Genomic DNA, 16,268 nt, shown 5'->3' with positions numbered 1-16,268 from the left:
GAAAGTAGGGTTGAGTCCTACCTGGAGGTGAGACAGGGTGGGAGACAGGAGATAGGGGCTCAGGGCTATCCTCTCTCTGTGTGAATATTAGGTCATTCCGTTACTTCAACTTTCAGAGCAATCATTTCCGCTCTACTTTCTTTACTTGACACAAAAAAATGCTATTCATTTCATATCCCCATGGATTGTAATCCATGTAGGTAGCTGTGCAATGCTTTATGTAATTAATTAAAAGACACGTTACTGCTCTACAGTTGAGTACATATACTGTATTTAGCTTAGTTGTCACGCTAAACATTTAAAATTGATAGATGGACTGTTTCTCACAGATACCTTCATCTCGCCGTCACCCTTTCTGGTTCTCTTCATTATTTCCTCAATTCTCTGCAGAGAATTTAAGCACATATCAGTCACAGTATTTGCCTATGCACACAATTGCAAAATATAAGTGAATGGATTAACTATGATCAAATATACCTTTTAGATGGGAATTTAATTATATATATATAAATCTAATAATTATATATACATGTTATATATATATATATATATATATATATATATATATATATATATATATATATATATATATATATATTTATTTATTTATTTATTTATTCTTTTATTTCTTTACTATGTGAAATGTAAGGTTTATAGATGAGTGTTAAAGTTGAATTAAATGAGAGGACTATCACATATTTTCAACTTTTAGCCCAGCTGTACTAAATTGATTACTGATTATAAACTGATTAAACTGGGTTACCAAGATTTTGCCAATTAAGACATGTTTCTAAACCTATTCCTACCCCTAAACTTAACTCTAGCCATATGTTATCCCTACAATTAGATGGAAATGATAGGTGAATAACACAGATGTACAAGCACCTAACTCTGGTTGTAAGTCTAAACTTGACATAAACTGTAAACTTGTCCTCAAATCTGATTGGTCAATGGAAAGCTGCAATGTTGTTCCAGGATCAGCAAAGATGTTGATCGAGGAGCAGGTTATACTTGGTGAAATCATATTCATCTAATAGAATGAAGTGGTCAATGAGGTTTGGTGTTTACAGTTTATATCTACATGGTGTAATCTGTTCTTCCACTGCATGCATTGCTTCTGCTCATTTACTAGGTTGTGTATTATACAGCTGATTTTTGCAAAGTTGCTTACTGTGGCTTGCTGCTGGCAGTACTACCTTTTTTCGCTGTTGTCTCTCCTGTTCCTCCTGCTGTTTGAAATGCTCTCTCTCCTGCCGATGACGCTCAGCATCCTTCTGAGCACGTAGCTCTGCCTCCTCTTTCTATTAAACAGAAACAACTGAAAAGATTAGGAGACAGGCAGACAGACAGACAGACAGGTAGACAGACAGACAGACAGACAGACAGACAGACAGACAGACAGATACTAGTGCATTTTGGTCCAGTGACTGAAAAGAGTAATTTCACTCTAACTCCTGACCTCTTTCTCCATCTGGGCCTGGAGCTCCCTCTCTTTCTGTTTTTTCTCCTCCTGCTCTCTCTGTTTCTGTTGTTGCTCTTGTCTACATTTCTCCTCCTCTGCTTGACGAGTCTTCTCTTCTTGTCGAGCTCTTTCCTCCAGCTGCCTCTTCTTAAGTTGTTCACTCTTTAATCTGAAAATCACACACAGACCAACACAGTCCCATGAGGAAACGGCACTCTTGCGCCTTTTATCCAAAATGTAACTCTTGTTCTGTATTCAAGTGACATTCAAACATTACTGCCGAAGTATTCAACATTTTTCTTTTTCTTTTATGTATTGTGTAACTTTCAGTTTCGTATAATTGTATCGAATTTTGGTACTTTGTGATTTTTATAGAGCTTGATTACACGGCTCTGTGGAATACTTCTGATTGATCAATCCGCCATCCAGTGGTATGTTATGCCCCGTTCCAGGCAGGTTTTAGAGCCCGTAAGTTACAACTTCAAACCACGACTCACGACTTGGTAGCATTCCAGGCAAAGTCATGTCAAACTGCCAACGAGCAAGGAATTGTGGTAGCTAGATGTAAACAAAGCACGTCGGGCCGCACAGTCCTTAAGGTGATGAAACACAGGTCAACTCTTTAAGCAATGTTGCCATCAACAGGCCAACAGGTGAGACACAGGTCCCATGACCGATCTGAAGTATCCAGATTTTTGCCCAGTCTCAATGGGTAAGTGCCCAGCAACATCACTCAGCAACACTGCTCAAAAAAGTTGCCCTGTGTATCATCACCTTCATCCTCACTTACAATCTTTTATATTGCCAAAGGCGCGTACTCCTTGCTTATTTGAGGGAAATGGAGAAAAAAGGGGGCATAAGGCAAGAGAAGCTGGTATACCCTTAATGCTATGTCATTTGTATATCTGTAGGGACTGCCATTGTTGTTTCACGGGCTATGTGATGTCAGAACGCATAACTGGAAGTACATCCATCCAGTACGAGTTCACGGGTGGGAAGTCACGGGTTTGACTGCCGTTCCAGTGCACTTTCACAGGTAGAAGGTTGGAAAAACACAGCATTTTTCTCCCAAAAAAAACTGAAAACACAGTTTCATCCGGGTAACTGAAGTCGGCAGATGACCCTTGCAAGGAAAGTTTTTTCTTTATGGAAATTTTGCGTTTGGTGAGCTAATAAAATATTAGAACTCAAATCAATATTTTGTGTACAAATATTGAATTATGTCAATAAGCCGGATATCGCTGGTCACTCTGTTAGGATTTATTCTGCGATAACAAACAGCTGTTTGTACATGATCCCTTCCTTATAAATACATTTGAATTGAATTTAATTGAAAAAACCCATACAAAAAACAACGCATTCTCGTTGAGGCACGTTCAACAAACACTAAACACACACAAATACAGCATCAGTCAGTCAGTCAGCATACACAGACGCATACTTTTCCTGCTCCTCCAGTTCCCTGCGTTGTTTCTCCTCCTGTTCCTTCAGCACTCTGGCCAGACGCCTGCGTTCTGCAAGCAGACGAGACGCCTCCTCAGCATCTGTCGTTCCAGCAACCACCTTGCCAGCAGAGTTCACAGGTGAAGGATCTGTCAGAGAGTGAAAGCAAGAACAACTATTTTCACAATTTGTAGCCACTGTAAAGAGAGAAGAGAATAATATATATGGTCATTTCAGTTAAAATATGTTTTAACAAGTAAAACACTAGTCCCAACTTTGGAATGCTCAGGGACCACAAAACAGGATCCCTTTAGTCCTTTAGACTACTTCATCTCACTAGATTTTTTTATATTCTAGAGCACCTCAATTAGTTTATTTTAATTGTAAAGTATGTGGTATATTTTGTATTTTTAGAGTGCTATAATTTATTTAAATGTATTTAAATTCAATAAATTGACTGATGCAAACCAAAAGATAAGATATCCATAAAAAATGAACGGTAAGCCTGTCAATGGTGCACATAATACAACTTAAATAAATAAATAAATAAACACACAAAAAGTAACATTACAAATTAATATGCTAAATTTGAAAAGCCACAAACGTGGCTTGAGTGAATCTGCACTAGTTCCCTGAAGAGGTTTCAGACCCACCTGCACACTTGTTTGTAGTCGCATCATTACAGTTTGATTTGGTATGGTTTTTCTCAGGGGTCTCCATCTTGTCATTCTTATTATGTTGGTTTTCCAAAATGATACTTTTCTTCTCCTTTGCCCCATTAGTGTGATTTTCTATCTTTACTGTTCTTCTTTCTGGAGGTGGTGTACCGGAAACAGGTGTCTCCATTTTTGGTGCATTATCCAAACTTTCATTGTCCGGGCCCTCCTTAGTATCCTGACTTTTGACGTCCTCAGCTTTTTTGTCTTGTGTCTTCCTGTTGTTGTCACTGACTGGTGTGGCGGGTCTGTGTTTCATAGGGGAGGGTGGATACTGCCGCACTGTACATGGTGACTGAGTACGACTCTTAGGCAATAACCTTCAACCACACAACAAACAGCTGATTCAGATACTTATAGTCAGCACATTACTGAATAAAAAGTTAATTAATTGGAGATCACTTTGCTAGCATCCTATATATACACATTATGTATAGGTGTGTGTGTGTGTGTGTGTGTGTGTGTGTGTGTGTGTGTGTGTGTGTGTGTGTGTGTGTGTGTGTGTGTGTGTGTGTTGTGTGTGTGTGTGTGTGTGTGTGTGTGTGTGTGTGTGTGTGTGTGTGTGTGTGTGTGTGTGTGTGTGTGTGTGTGTGTGTGTGTGTGTGTGTGTGTGTGTGTGTGAGCCTGTTTATGTGGTTTATGAGGACATATCAAATGTCCTCATAATTCAAATGGCCTTAAAAACATACTAAATGATGATTTTTTGAGAAAGTAAAAATGCAGAATTTTTCCTGTGATGGGTAGGTTTAGGGGCAGGGGCAGTGTAAGGGGATAGAAAATACGGTTTGTACTGTATAAAAACCATTACGCCTATGGAGAGTCCCTGTAAACCACATAGACCAACATGTGTGTGTGTGTGTGTGTGTGTGTGTGTGTGTGTGTGTGTGTGTGTGTGTGTGTGTGTGTGTGTGTGTGTGTGTGTGTGTGTGTGTGTGTGTGTGTGTGTGTGTGTGTGTGTGTGTGTGTGTGTGTGTGTGTGTGTGTGTGTGTGTGTGTGTGTGTGTGTGTGTGTGTGTTACTTAGGTGTAGCAGGTGAAGCAGAGCGCCGGGAAACATCAGCAGGAGATTTCGCTTGCCTCACTGGTGAACCTGTGGCCGGAGAGCCAGTCCTCCTCTCTCTACGCAATCTCTCCTTCTGCAACAAACACAAATAACACATAACACTCTATGGTACACTGCTGCCAAATGGCAACATACCAGTTTCCTTTGTCATTTTTCACAAAAACTATCTAAAAAAAAATTTCAATGGTGAAATCAAAAGGGCAGTCTTTAAAGAAACCAACAATGTGCTGTTTTAAGCCACTTGAAAATCCATGTACTCTCCAAGATTCCAGATGTCAATCTTATATTTCTGAACGTATTTTGCACTCAGATCTTTTTACGTAATTTTTTTGCTAATTTGACATTTTTACTCAAAGACAAACTTTGTTTGACAAACATTACTGTTCAAACATTACTGTTCAAAAGAGAAGTTTTTAAGATAAGTCTCTTATGGTAACCAAGGCTGCATTTATTTTATGCAAAATACAATAAAAACCATTAATGAAATATAACTACAGTTTCAAATAATTGTTTTCTATTTGAATATATAAAGTATTTTGAAATGTATTGTATTCAATGTATACATTTTTTAACATCCATTTTATTAGTCCATTCTTCAGTGTCACGATCCTTCAGAAATCATTCTAATATGCTATTTTATTTTTTATATTATTAATCATTATTGAAAATCTTTTGTCACATTATAAATGTATCTATTGTCACTTTTAATGTGTCTTTGTATTAATGTTTTTCAAAAAAACAGTAGAGTAGCTTTACAAAATATTAATAAAATATCACAAATTGTTTGTTCTACATTAACGAATGAGGCATTTAATATTAAATTAATTTAATTAGAGGAGTAATTAATAAAATGAAGAAATAATAGTTTTTGGTTCTATTTTCTACACAATAGGGTAAAAGCTTCTTAATTTAAGTTAAAGGGGTGGTTGCATGCGATTTCACTTTTGTAACTTCAGTTAGTGTGTAATGTTGCTGTTTGAGCATAAACAGTATCTGCAAAAGTTACAGCACTGAAAGTTCAATGCTAACGGAGATATTGTCTTTTAAAGTTATGGAAGTTTATTGCCTACAAAAACGGCCGGTTTGGACTATAACGAGCTTCTTCCCGGGTTGATGACATCATAAACCCTTGCTAGTCACTGCAGATGTGACTTCTGCCTTTAACATTTCCAGACAACCTGTGCTTGGCCCTTCAGTCAATACAAATACATGAAACTACATTTGGCCATCTAACCAATCTAAGACCATTGTGTTTTTCGGAGGGATGGGCTTCACAGAAGCAGGAAGCAAACGAGCCGTTCAAAGGACAGTGGAGACAGTGGTGTGGAATAAAGGTCAAATATAAAAAAAAATGTTAAAAAAAAATAATTATTATTTAGACATGGTATACTGCGCCCCATAAATACAACCAAGCCTAGAAAAAAAACACGGAACCACCCCTTTAACATATAGAAATAGATACTGATAATGAAGATAATGTATACAATAGAAGGAATAAAAGTGTTTGTTTGACTAGCTAAAAACAGAAGAGGTGAGCTTCTTTTAAGTTTGTTGCAGATATGTCCTGACCTTGGGGGTGTTGGGGGCACTGGCAGCTCCACTGGACTCTTCTGCTGGCACAGGATTGTTTCTGCGGCGGCTCGGTGACCCTCGGTACGGTGACCTGTGAGGACTGGAGGGCACTGAATGGGAGAGACATAGGAGCATTTCTCAGTCAGAATACATCTATCAATATTACCATTTTTGTCTACACAGCGTAAACTGACATTAAACACGTAGTAAGCTACATGTACACGCATACACACTCTTTGGTTATCTGCACAAAAAACAAACAAAAACATATTCAGTGGCACAAATGAACACATAAGTAATTCAGATCCAAGTTTAATAACATAATACACCTGTTGCGGAGTGTGTGTGTGTGTGTGTGTGTGTATGTGTGTGTGTGTGTGTGTGTGTGTGTGTGTGTGTGTGTGTGTGTGTGTGTGTGTGTGTGTGTGTGTGTGTGTGTGTGTGTGTGTGTGTGTGTCTGTGTACAGACAAACATGCACACGCAACACTTCAACACTGAAATAACCATAGCTGTGATTAAAGTACTGGTTCACACAAATTAAGCTGTTAGTAAAAAAATGTACACTCACAATCATACAACACTCACAAGACACAGCAGCACACGGACATTCAGATTTGCTTTGACTTTCACCAGCCAAGTACTGAGCTACAGAGAAAGTGCAATGAACATACAGTGCTGTGCTAAACAATTCAGACTCACAATTTAACAATCTTCCAGTTTTTTTCCAATATTGTTTTTGTTTTGTTTTTCAAGGTTCTTTTTGCACAAGGTATTTTTACATTGCAATTGGTTTTTGATAATAGGATTTTCTGGGTGGTTGCCAGGATGTTGCCATGTGGTTTTGCATTAACCCAGGTTAAAATATCCCATCCCCAAGTGTGATATACTCAAAAAATATTTAGGCCTATATTTAAGATATATACATTCGATTTGCAATACAATTTATAACATGTGAAAACTAAATGTGTTTTAAATACACTATAACCAGGTTTATATTAATATTAATATTAAAGGAAGTGTATGTAAGATTGTGGCCAAAACTGGTACTGCAATCACTTTCAAATGACTGTACAGCGGTGTATCCCCTCTCCCCCTCCCCCTGACTCAAGGTTGCCAGATATACTGAGGGATCCAGCAGGACCGTCTGTAGCTGCAGTTGTGGTTACTAAAGCAGATCTGGCAACCCGGACGCCGAAACACTACTGACTTCGTGATTGGTCAATAGGTGGAGGGCGAAGCTTCAGGCCAAAACACAACATGTCAACATCAACATCAGTTGAGGGCTGCAACAACAACTTTTAAATGACAATATCCTGACCGGTCTACTGTTGTCAGTGATATAAGTATTTGAAATTAACATGATTTCCTAATGTCTAGTGACATATCAGGGCCATTTAATGATTAACTGAAATACATTTCTTACATACAGTTCCTTTAAATTAGGTTAATATTAAACTTTGGTGAGGTAACCATTTCAGTTATGCATGACTGACAACGCATCACATTTATGTGTTTTGATACCTAAAACAGTTGTTAAAACTGTTAACCAAATGAATGGAAAGTTACAGTGCCTTGCAAAAATATTCGGCCCCCTTGAACTTTGCGACCTTTTCCCACATTTCAGGCTTCAAACATAATGATATGAAACTGTAATTTTTTGTGAAGAAACAACAACAAGTGGGACACAATCATGAAGTGGAACGAAATTTATTGGATATTTCGAACTTTTTTAACAAATCAAAAACTGAAAAATTGGGCGTGCAAAATTATTCGGCCCCTTTACTTTCAGTGCAGCAAACTCTCTCCAGAAGTTCAGTGAGGATCTCTGAATGATCCAATGTTGACCTAAATGACTAATGATGATAAAAAGAATCCACCTGTGTGTAATCAAGTCTCCGTATAAATGCACCTGCACTGTGATAGTCTCAGAGGTCTGTTTAAAGCACAGAGAGCATCATGAAGAACGAGGAACACACCAGGCAGGTCCGAGATACTGTTGTGGAGAAGTTTAAAGCCGGATTTGGATACAAAAAGATTTCCTAAGCTTTAAAAATCCCAAGGAGCACTGTGCAAGCTATAATATTGAAATTGAAGGAGTATCAGACCACTGCAAATCTACCAAGACCTGGTCGTCCCTCTAAACTTTCAGCTCATATAAGGAGAAGACTGATCAGAGATGCAGCTAAGAGGCCCATGATCACTCTGGATGAACTGCAGAGATCTACAGCTGAGGTGGGAGACTCTGTCCAAAGGATAACAGTCAGTCATATACTGCACAAATCTGGCCTTTCCGGAAGAGTGGCAAGAAGAAAAAAAAAGTGTCGTTTAAAGTTTGCCACAAGTCACCTGGGAGACACACCAAACATGTGGAAGAAGGTGCTCTGGTCAGATGAAACCAAAATTGAACTTTTTGGCAAATGCAAACGTTATGTTTGGCGTAAAAGCAACACAGCTCATCATCCTGAACACACCATCCCCACTGTCAAACATGGTGGTGGCAGCATCATGGTTTGGGCCTGCTTTTCTTCAGCAGGAACAGGGAAGATGGTTAAAATTGATGGGAAGATGGATGGAGCCAAATACAGGACCGTTCTGGAAGAAAACCTGACGGAGTCTGCAAAAGACCTTAGACTGGGACGAAGATTTGTCTTCCAACAAGACAATGATCCAAAATATAAAGCAAAATCTACAATGGAATGGTTCAAAAATAAACATATCCAGGTGTTAGAATGGCCAAGTCAAAGTCCAGACCTGAATCCAATCGAGAATCTGTGGAAAGAACTGAAAACTGCTGTTCACAAACGCTCTCCATCCAACCTCACTGAGCTCGAGCTGTTCTGCAAGGAGGAATGGGCAAACATTTCAGTCTCTCGATGTGCAAAACTGATAGAGACATACCCCAAGCGACTTACAGCTGTAATCGCAGCAAAAGGTGGCGCTACAAAGTATTACCTTAAGGGGGCCGAATAATTTTGCACGCCCAATTTTTCAGTTTTTGATTTGTTAAATTTTTTTGAAATATCCAATAAATTTTGTTCCACTTCATGATTGTGTCCCACTTGTTGTTGATTCTTCACAAAAAAATTACAGTTTCATATCATTATGTTTGAAGCCTGAAATGTGGCAAAAGGTAACAAAGTTCAAGGGGGCCGGATATTTTCGCAAGGCACTGTAAATGCAAGTCACCTAAATATTTTTGAGTGAGTCTGGTACTTAGACATGACTAATGTCCATCCTTTTGTGTAATGAGATTTTTATTTGAATTTGTTATCACTCGGCAGGCAAAAATCATAAGTGTGCATTAGCATTTTGGGTTTCAGTGATTAAAAATAAAATAAAATCACTTAAAACTGAATTGAATTCAGTGGGGTGTTGAACCTGGGTGCTATAGGCCTGAATATGTTTACAAAGCACTGTACATTCTGATTATGAATAGCAGCATGTGAATTGCTCAGCAAAACAAAAATCGTGGACATTATCATACTTGAAAGCAGCCTCCTCTTGTCATCCCCTTATCTTGCTGGCTCTTGATCTAAAAACAATTTCAAGGCAGCTAATTTTACATAGCATTTATGGTCAGTCTCTTGCCTGAGACCTAAATCCAACTGGGTCGCATTTGGATATTATTCAAGCATTTACCGCATTTAGCCCCCTATAAGTGCTTAAGCAGGAACCAGGGAAGGAGAGCAGGCTGGTTTAGAGTTGTGGGATGGAAACCAAAAACTAGAAGAATGGTGTCAATCTGAAGGGACAGGAGGCAGAAGGTGATGAGAAAAGGGCAGCTATAGGGTTCATACCGTTGCCTGATTCGATGGCAGGAGGAGAGGGGGCAGCGAGGTCATGGGGGAGGGCGGAGGCAGCAGAGAGAGGAGGCGGGACATTCTCCCAGTCACCTGGGCGATAGGGTCACGGCAGAGCACAGCAGAAACAGCAGAGCGTTATGGACAGACTGGGCACCCTTAGCTGAAGTGTGTGTTTTTAGGGGTGTGTGTGTGTACCTAAGCACACACACCTACACACTTTCACCACATCCTCTGGCGCTCTCCAAGCATAGCAGCCCAATGACACAATGAGCAGGGCTGATATGACTTCAGACACACTCAAACTCAAAACCTGTGTCCTTCACATTCACACTGCAATCATCATATAAAATCAGAACACAATTTTATGATCAAGTCCTGAAATTATCTGAGTGCTGTCAATAAGCATTCACATTTAATTTCTGAGAGAAAAAATAAAGCAAAATGATTGTTTCTTAAAGGGGTACTTCAGTGCTGGGAAGATGAATCTGTATTTAAACAGGGTCATTAATGTAGTAGAAATGTGAAATTATTCTTGAATTTGGTGCTTTCTAGACTGAGAAAAGAGAAAATTTATTTTTGTCTCATGGGGATGAAAGACTACAATTCCCAGAATGCTTCCCTGCCCTGTGAGGCCACTCCCAAAGCCACCGCTTTATGAATCACTTTCCACTTGTTCATCTTCATAAAATCAGTTCAGTTAGAGAACAGACACTAAAATTAAAAACTGAACGTGTCTGTTCAATATATTGTGATTTAGCCGCTGAGGGAGTGTCACAAACGCAGCAGGAGTCAGATTACACTCATTGTGATGAATGAGCTGAGGTAAGAGTGCTCATGATGAGAGCTAAAGTAAAGGCGTCCACGCTCAGGGCAGTAATTCTCAGTGTGTGTTCAGTCTGGCGCATTTTCAGTTCATGCCTTTGGAAGTTTCACTTTTAATAGGAATTAATTTGAGAAGTTAAAACACTTACTTTGCTCCGCCGGCAGCCGTTTACATGAATGCCTGAGGCTGCGAGCTGAGCTGTGAGTGCGATCCCACTCCCCATGTGTGAGTTGAAAACATGTGGATATAGCTCCCTCTGCTGGCTGTAGTCTTTAGCCTCTGGCCAAATTTTTTACAGATGACGCAAATTGACGATATTTGCGTCATCGGAGTAATTTTTCCAGAAATAAAATTCATAAATCTCTTGTCTCAGGGGGATATGAGGAGGGGGAGCACGATCATTCGAATATACTCCAGGGTTTCTTTTTACTGATAGAAAGCCATATGCTAATCGCTGAAGTAACCCTTTAAGATCACTGTGGATAAATCACATACTAAATGAATCAACTTTCTTTTATTGAAGATGTACTTTCAATTTTAAAAATCTATAAATGAATAATTTTTTTAAAGCTGCAGTCTGTAAGTTTTGCCTCTTTCTCGCCAATTCTTTTTGAAACCTGCAATTGCAGTTAGTTGTGGAATTATCATCTTTAAAGGATGAATCCTCAGAGTGGATGAATCTAATGTTTTGAGTATATGTGTAGGCTGTCACCACACCGGTGTGGATATCGGTATTACAGATACTACGTCTTGGAAGTACGACCAAAATAATACGCTTCACCAGAAAATGTCATCTGAAGAAGTAATTAACATGTCTGCCACTTTAGCATTAACTTTAGCATAACATTAGCGTTACGTGACTATGTGCATTTAGTGTGAATTAGCGTTACGTGCAGATTGTAATTTCTATACAGTCTAATCTTTTGACTACAGGTGAATCTCCAGTTGTCACTGATGTTTGTCATTTGGACCTTTCTGGATTACAATCCGCCACCAAAATTATACGTTTTATTATTCCAGAGCTGTGAGAAAAGGCTATAAATGATCTGCCACCTGCAGCATCCTTACATGCGATAGCCTACTACCCAGACTTTTTCTTTATGTAAACAGACGAGACGTAATGAAGCCGATATGCTCAAATTTCCTGCAGAAAGCTACCAGTACCACTCAAATTAGAACACATTTTTACAAGTTTACCGTTGTGAATCGGGCTATGGTAAGGAGATTGTTTTGAAAACTGTCAAACACTTATGTACTTGCTCAACACAACCAAAAAAAAAGGTACTGACTGCAGCTTTAATAAATTAAATAAATAATTTAACCCTTTAAATGTGTTTTTAAATTACCCCCCAACTACCCACCTTAGATCTAAAGATATTCCTCATGGAGTTATAAAACACATAAAACCCTATATGCACATAGCTAAGAAAAAAACAAAGGTAGCTTTCACATGGCGTTTTTGCTAACAACTTCATTAAACATGGAGAGATCATGGAAAATGGCACAGCATTACTTTCAGCAGATCCTCCCGCTTAAAAATAAACATAATCCATCGCACAGATCTAAAAACATTCCTTAATGGAGTCATATAAACATGAAACTCCACAGACACACATGTAGCCAACTATATACAAATGTAGCATTCATGTGTCAATTTCAATTAATGAAACATGCTCAGATAATGAAAAATCGCACATCATTAATTACAGCAGATTTTTTTTTTTAAAGCCAAACTCGCCGTAATCCGTCACTGAGATCGATCGATATTCCTCATGAAGTTATAATAATAAAATGACATAACCCGGAAACACTTGTTTGGAGAGGTTTTTGGATGCTCGGCTAAACAAAAAGGCTTCCTTGGTTCCAAATACTATAACTTTTGATTCCTTTCTTAGGTTAGTGCATGTCAAATAAGAAATGAATGTAAAATGTTTTGTCTTTAATCTCTCAGCATGAGAATGTCCAAATGTAATGAAAATGTATTTTAAGTAAGTTTTCTATCAAACGATACCTACATTTTGACACTTTTTGCTATAGTTTTGGAGTCTTTACTTTTGGAGTCACTAAGAGGGAAAAAACAACTCTAAAAATGCCTTCGGGGCTTAAAGCGTTAAATGTATTTTATTTGATCTGAAATCAATTTTGCATTCTCCAATGACTTCAGAAATAGGACACAGACATGTTTGTCCTTTTGAACTTCCCTAGCTTTTTAAATGATTAAATCTAAGGCTCCAAATCAATAACCAATTTCTTAACCAATTAATGAGCTTGTATCTAAATCAAGCCAATAGGATGGCGGCGCAGCTCACAGAAAGTGCTGATTCACTCATGCCTGCCTGTCTTTCCTCTCTGATGGGCTGAATTATGAAACCTGAGCTTTGGTAACACTGTCCTAAAGTCCAGAATGAAAACCATACAAATGCAAGGACACTGCAGCTGCACAACAATATCTTAACATACACAGCTTTGTGGAAAATTCAAAATAAAAATTCAAAAATGTCACCTAAACAAAAAAAAGATGTTAGACCTTTATTTTAAAAAAGCATTTAAAGGCAGTGATCTTATATTTATCTACTATGTAAAAAAAACATTTTCATGACAAAATGAGGATGAACATTTTAATAATAAAATAAATTGAATTTAGAAAAATGATAAATAAAAGCATTTTCATGAGTGGTTTCATTCCACCATTTCATGAAACATTTCATTGCAGAAGTGCCTTCCTTTCATTCTCATTCCATCTCTCCCCTCCTCCTAGTCGAATGTGATGTGTGTGCATTACACTCACCTTGAGCGGTGCCGTTGGGACCCCATACCCAGCGTTTATTTCTGTTCTCCAGTTGCAGGCTGCGCTCAAGTGATCTCCTCATCATAGCCTCCAGACGCTCCTGTGTGTGCCGTTAAAGCACAGGAAACACCAGACACTCACTTCACCAGAGGATATTTACACGAACAATATTAGCACAACCACTCTGTGTGAAAAAGGATCTTCATCTACTCTACACATAATTACATATACACCGCCGTTCAAAAGTTTAGCCTAAGATGTTTTAATTTTTTAAAATAAATTAATAATTCAGTAAGGCTGCATTAAATTGATCAAAAGTAACAGTAAAGACATGTATAATGTTAAAAAAGACCTCTATTTCAAAAAGATGCTGTTTTATTAAACTTTCTGTTAATTATAAAAGCCTTAAGGGGTTAGTACACCCAAAAATGAAGTTATATGAGTTATATTTAAAAAATATTCTGGCTCTTCCAAGTTTTATATTCTGCTGGAACTAGACTTTCGTATACGGCCCTAACCAAAAACCAGTGATTATTGTTATAAATATGGATATTTTTCTTACAAAAGCTCATCACTTCACTTCAGAAGGCATTTATTAACCCCATGGAGCTGTATGGATTACTTTTATGATGGATGGATGCACTTTTTGGGCCTCAAATTCTATAGTATCCTATTATAAAGCTTGGAAGAGCCAGAATATTTTTTTAATAAAACTCAGATTGTGTTTGGCTGAGAGAAGAAAGTCATATAGTATATGTAAATGGCTTGAGGGTGACTACATTTTTGGGTGAACTAACGCTTTAATAAGTGCATCACGAAAATATTAAGGAGCACAAAAATGAAAAACGTGTCTTGAGGATCAAATCGTCATATTAGAATTTGAGAAGGATCATGTGACAATTGTGTTTTAGAAACATTTTAAAAATCTTACAGAGCCCAAACTTTTAAACATGAAAAAAGGCACATTTAGAGACGCGATTTAGATAATAACTATAACCCTAATTTTCATTTTCTTTCATTACGTATTCTAGGACTCTTCCAGAGAAATGGTGCTTATAGCAAGTCGCACACTCAGATTTTCAGCCCTTTAAGTCACGCTTCCATTTGTGTTTGCTTTGCATCTATGAAAATGGTTCCAGCAACATTTGTTGAGACCAGCAACACCTCCCCCGCATGCCACCTTGTTCCTCTTTCTTTCATTGCCTACTCCTTTTCAGGATCAGCCTTTCCAAAATGAACATAGTTGTGAAAGCTGACTGTGTGGCAGATGAAGGGCGTGTTTGAGAAGAATAATGAATCCACAGCCCAGAGAGAGACAAGGATTAAAATAAAGTCTGATCTTATCTGGCCAAATCCCTCTGATTGGAGACGTATAACACGCCACGACACCCAGTAAACACTCACAGGCTCATAACAGATAAATGAGTGTGTAAGAATAGTGTCTGCTCTGTGGGTGGGTGATATTACACGGCGAGGCAGGAATTCATTGCCATAGATACAGTGAATTTGATGAAAATATCATTTCACATAGCAAAAAAAGTTGTGATTCTTTTTTTCCCCTTCTTAAATTCAGATGGTTTTGCATTGCACCATATTAATTTAATCACAATCTGCATGCATTCACAAAACAGGCTGTATAGCTGTCCTACAGCTATTGGAGATGAATCACAAGGGATGTTTGAAATGAATGACTAGACGGAACGAATATCTAATTGTGTCCCGACATCTGGCAGATCAGTGCTGTATGAGAAAATAGCATTCAAAAGGTCAAGGGAAGAATAGCACAATCATCTTGTGGCCTTCTCAAATGAAAAGAAAAACAGAAACTGTAATTCTAGTGACTCATTAAGCCCTTGGACTGGTGGATTTGATTATAGATCTCTGACCTTCTCCTCTTCTAGCTGCTGTCTTCTCTTCTCCTCCACGGCTGCTCTGCGAAGCTCCTCCTTCTGCCTCTGCTCCTCCAGCCGCTTCCATCGCTCTTCCACCGTCTTCTCATACTGCAGCTGTGCTCGCCTCTCCTTCTCCTTTATAGCTTGCTCCCTTGCAACTGATAAGAAGTAAGAGAACATATTGACTTCATTGTTGGTTTGTTATGCAAAAAATATCAGGGTTAGGGAACGTTCTTGTATCAATTTCTCAATTGTTGGTCTATGTAAACATACAATAAATTGGACAAACCTAATGTTTGTAACCTAAAACCGTTCGATTCGCTTCAAAAGGCCTTTATGAAACCCCGGGAGCCGTGTGGAGTACTTTTAGAATGGATGGATGCACTTTTTTGGGCTTCAAATTTTGGGCTGCCATTCAATGCCATTTTATAAAGCTTAGAAAAGCCAGGACATGTTTTTATATAACTCCGATTGTATTCGACTGAACGAACAATGTAATTTACACCTAGGATGGCGTGAGGGTGTGTAAATCATGGGGTAGTTTTCATTTTGGGGTTATTTTATCAAGTAAATCCTACAAAGTTGTTTTTTATCAGTGTATGTAATGTTTCTATGTAATGTCTCTTTTTATGTAATGTTTATTTAACCAGGAAAAATAAGTCAAATGGACATACATTTGCCTTTGATATACATATAAAAAATGTAA

At 38.2% G+C, this 16,268-nt stretch overlaps 1 protein-coding gene across 8 annotated transcripts in view; it reads right to left on the bottom strand.

Moving 5' to 3' along the window:
• The window catches only part of map7d2a (MAP7 domain containing 2a), a 29,577-nt gene that overhangs the window by 7,992 nt on the left and 5,317 nt on the right, over positions 1-16,268 (bottom strand). For 6 of the 8 annotated variants that reach the window (XR_010904408.1, XM_067439109.1, XM_067439106.1 and 3 more), the window contains 11 exons: positions 15,557-15,720; positions 13,671-13,770; positions 10,054-10,149; positions 6,253-6,365; positions 4,641-4,756; positions 3,559-3,941; positions 2,904-3,054; positions 1,460-1,631; positions 1,197-1,301; positions 334-384; positions 22-76 (listed from right to left, as the gene is read on the bottom strand). Coding sequence is in view for 7 of the 8 variants with exons in the window: in XM_067439109.1 (XP_067295210.1) it covers positions 22-76; positions 334-384; positions 1,197-1,301; positions 1,460-1,631; positions 2,904-3,054; positions 3,559-3,941; positions 4,641-4,756; positions 6,253-6,365; positions 10,054-10,149; positions 13,671-13,770; positions 15,557-15,720 (1,506 nt within the window). In the remaining variant the exon portion in view is untranslated. The remainder of the gene's footprint in view (positions 1-21; positions 77-333; positions 385-1,196; positions 1,302-1,459; positions 1,632-2,903; positions 3,055-3,558; positions 3,942-4,640; positions 4,757-6,252; positions 6,366-10,053; positions 10,150-13,670; positions 13,771-15,556; positions 15,721-16,268) is intronic. The other 2 variants (XM_067439110.1, XM_067439111.1) reach the window with 2 other exon arrangements.

Source organism: Pseudorasbora parva, chromosome 3 (assembly GCF_024679245.1).
Source record: "Pseudorasbora parva isolate DD20220531a chromosome 3, ASM2467924v1, whole genome shotgun sequence".
Lineage (NCBI taxonomy): Eukaryota > Metazoa > Chordata > Actinopteri > Cypriniformes > Gobionidae > Pseudorasbora > Pseudorasbora parva.
This window is presented reverse-complemented; position numbering and strand designations above follow the sequence as displayed.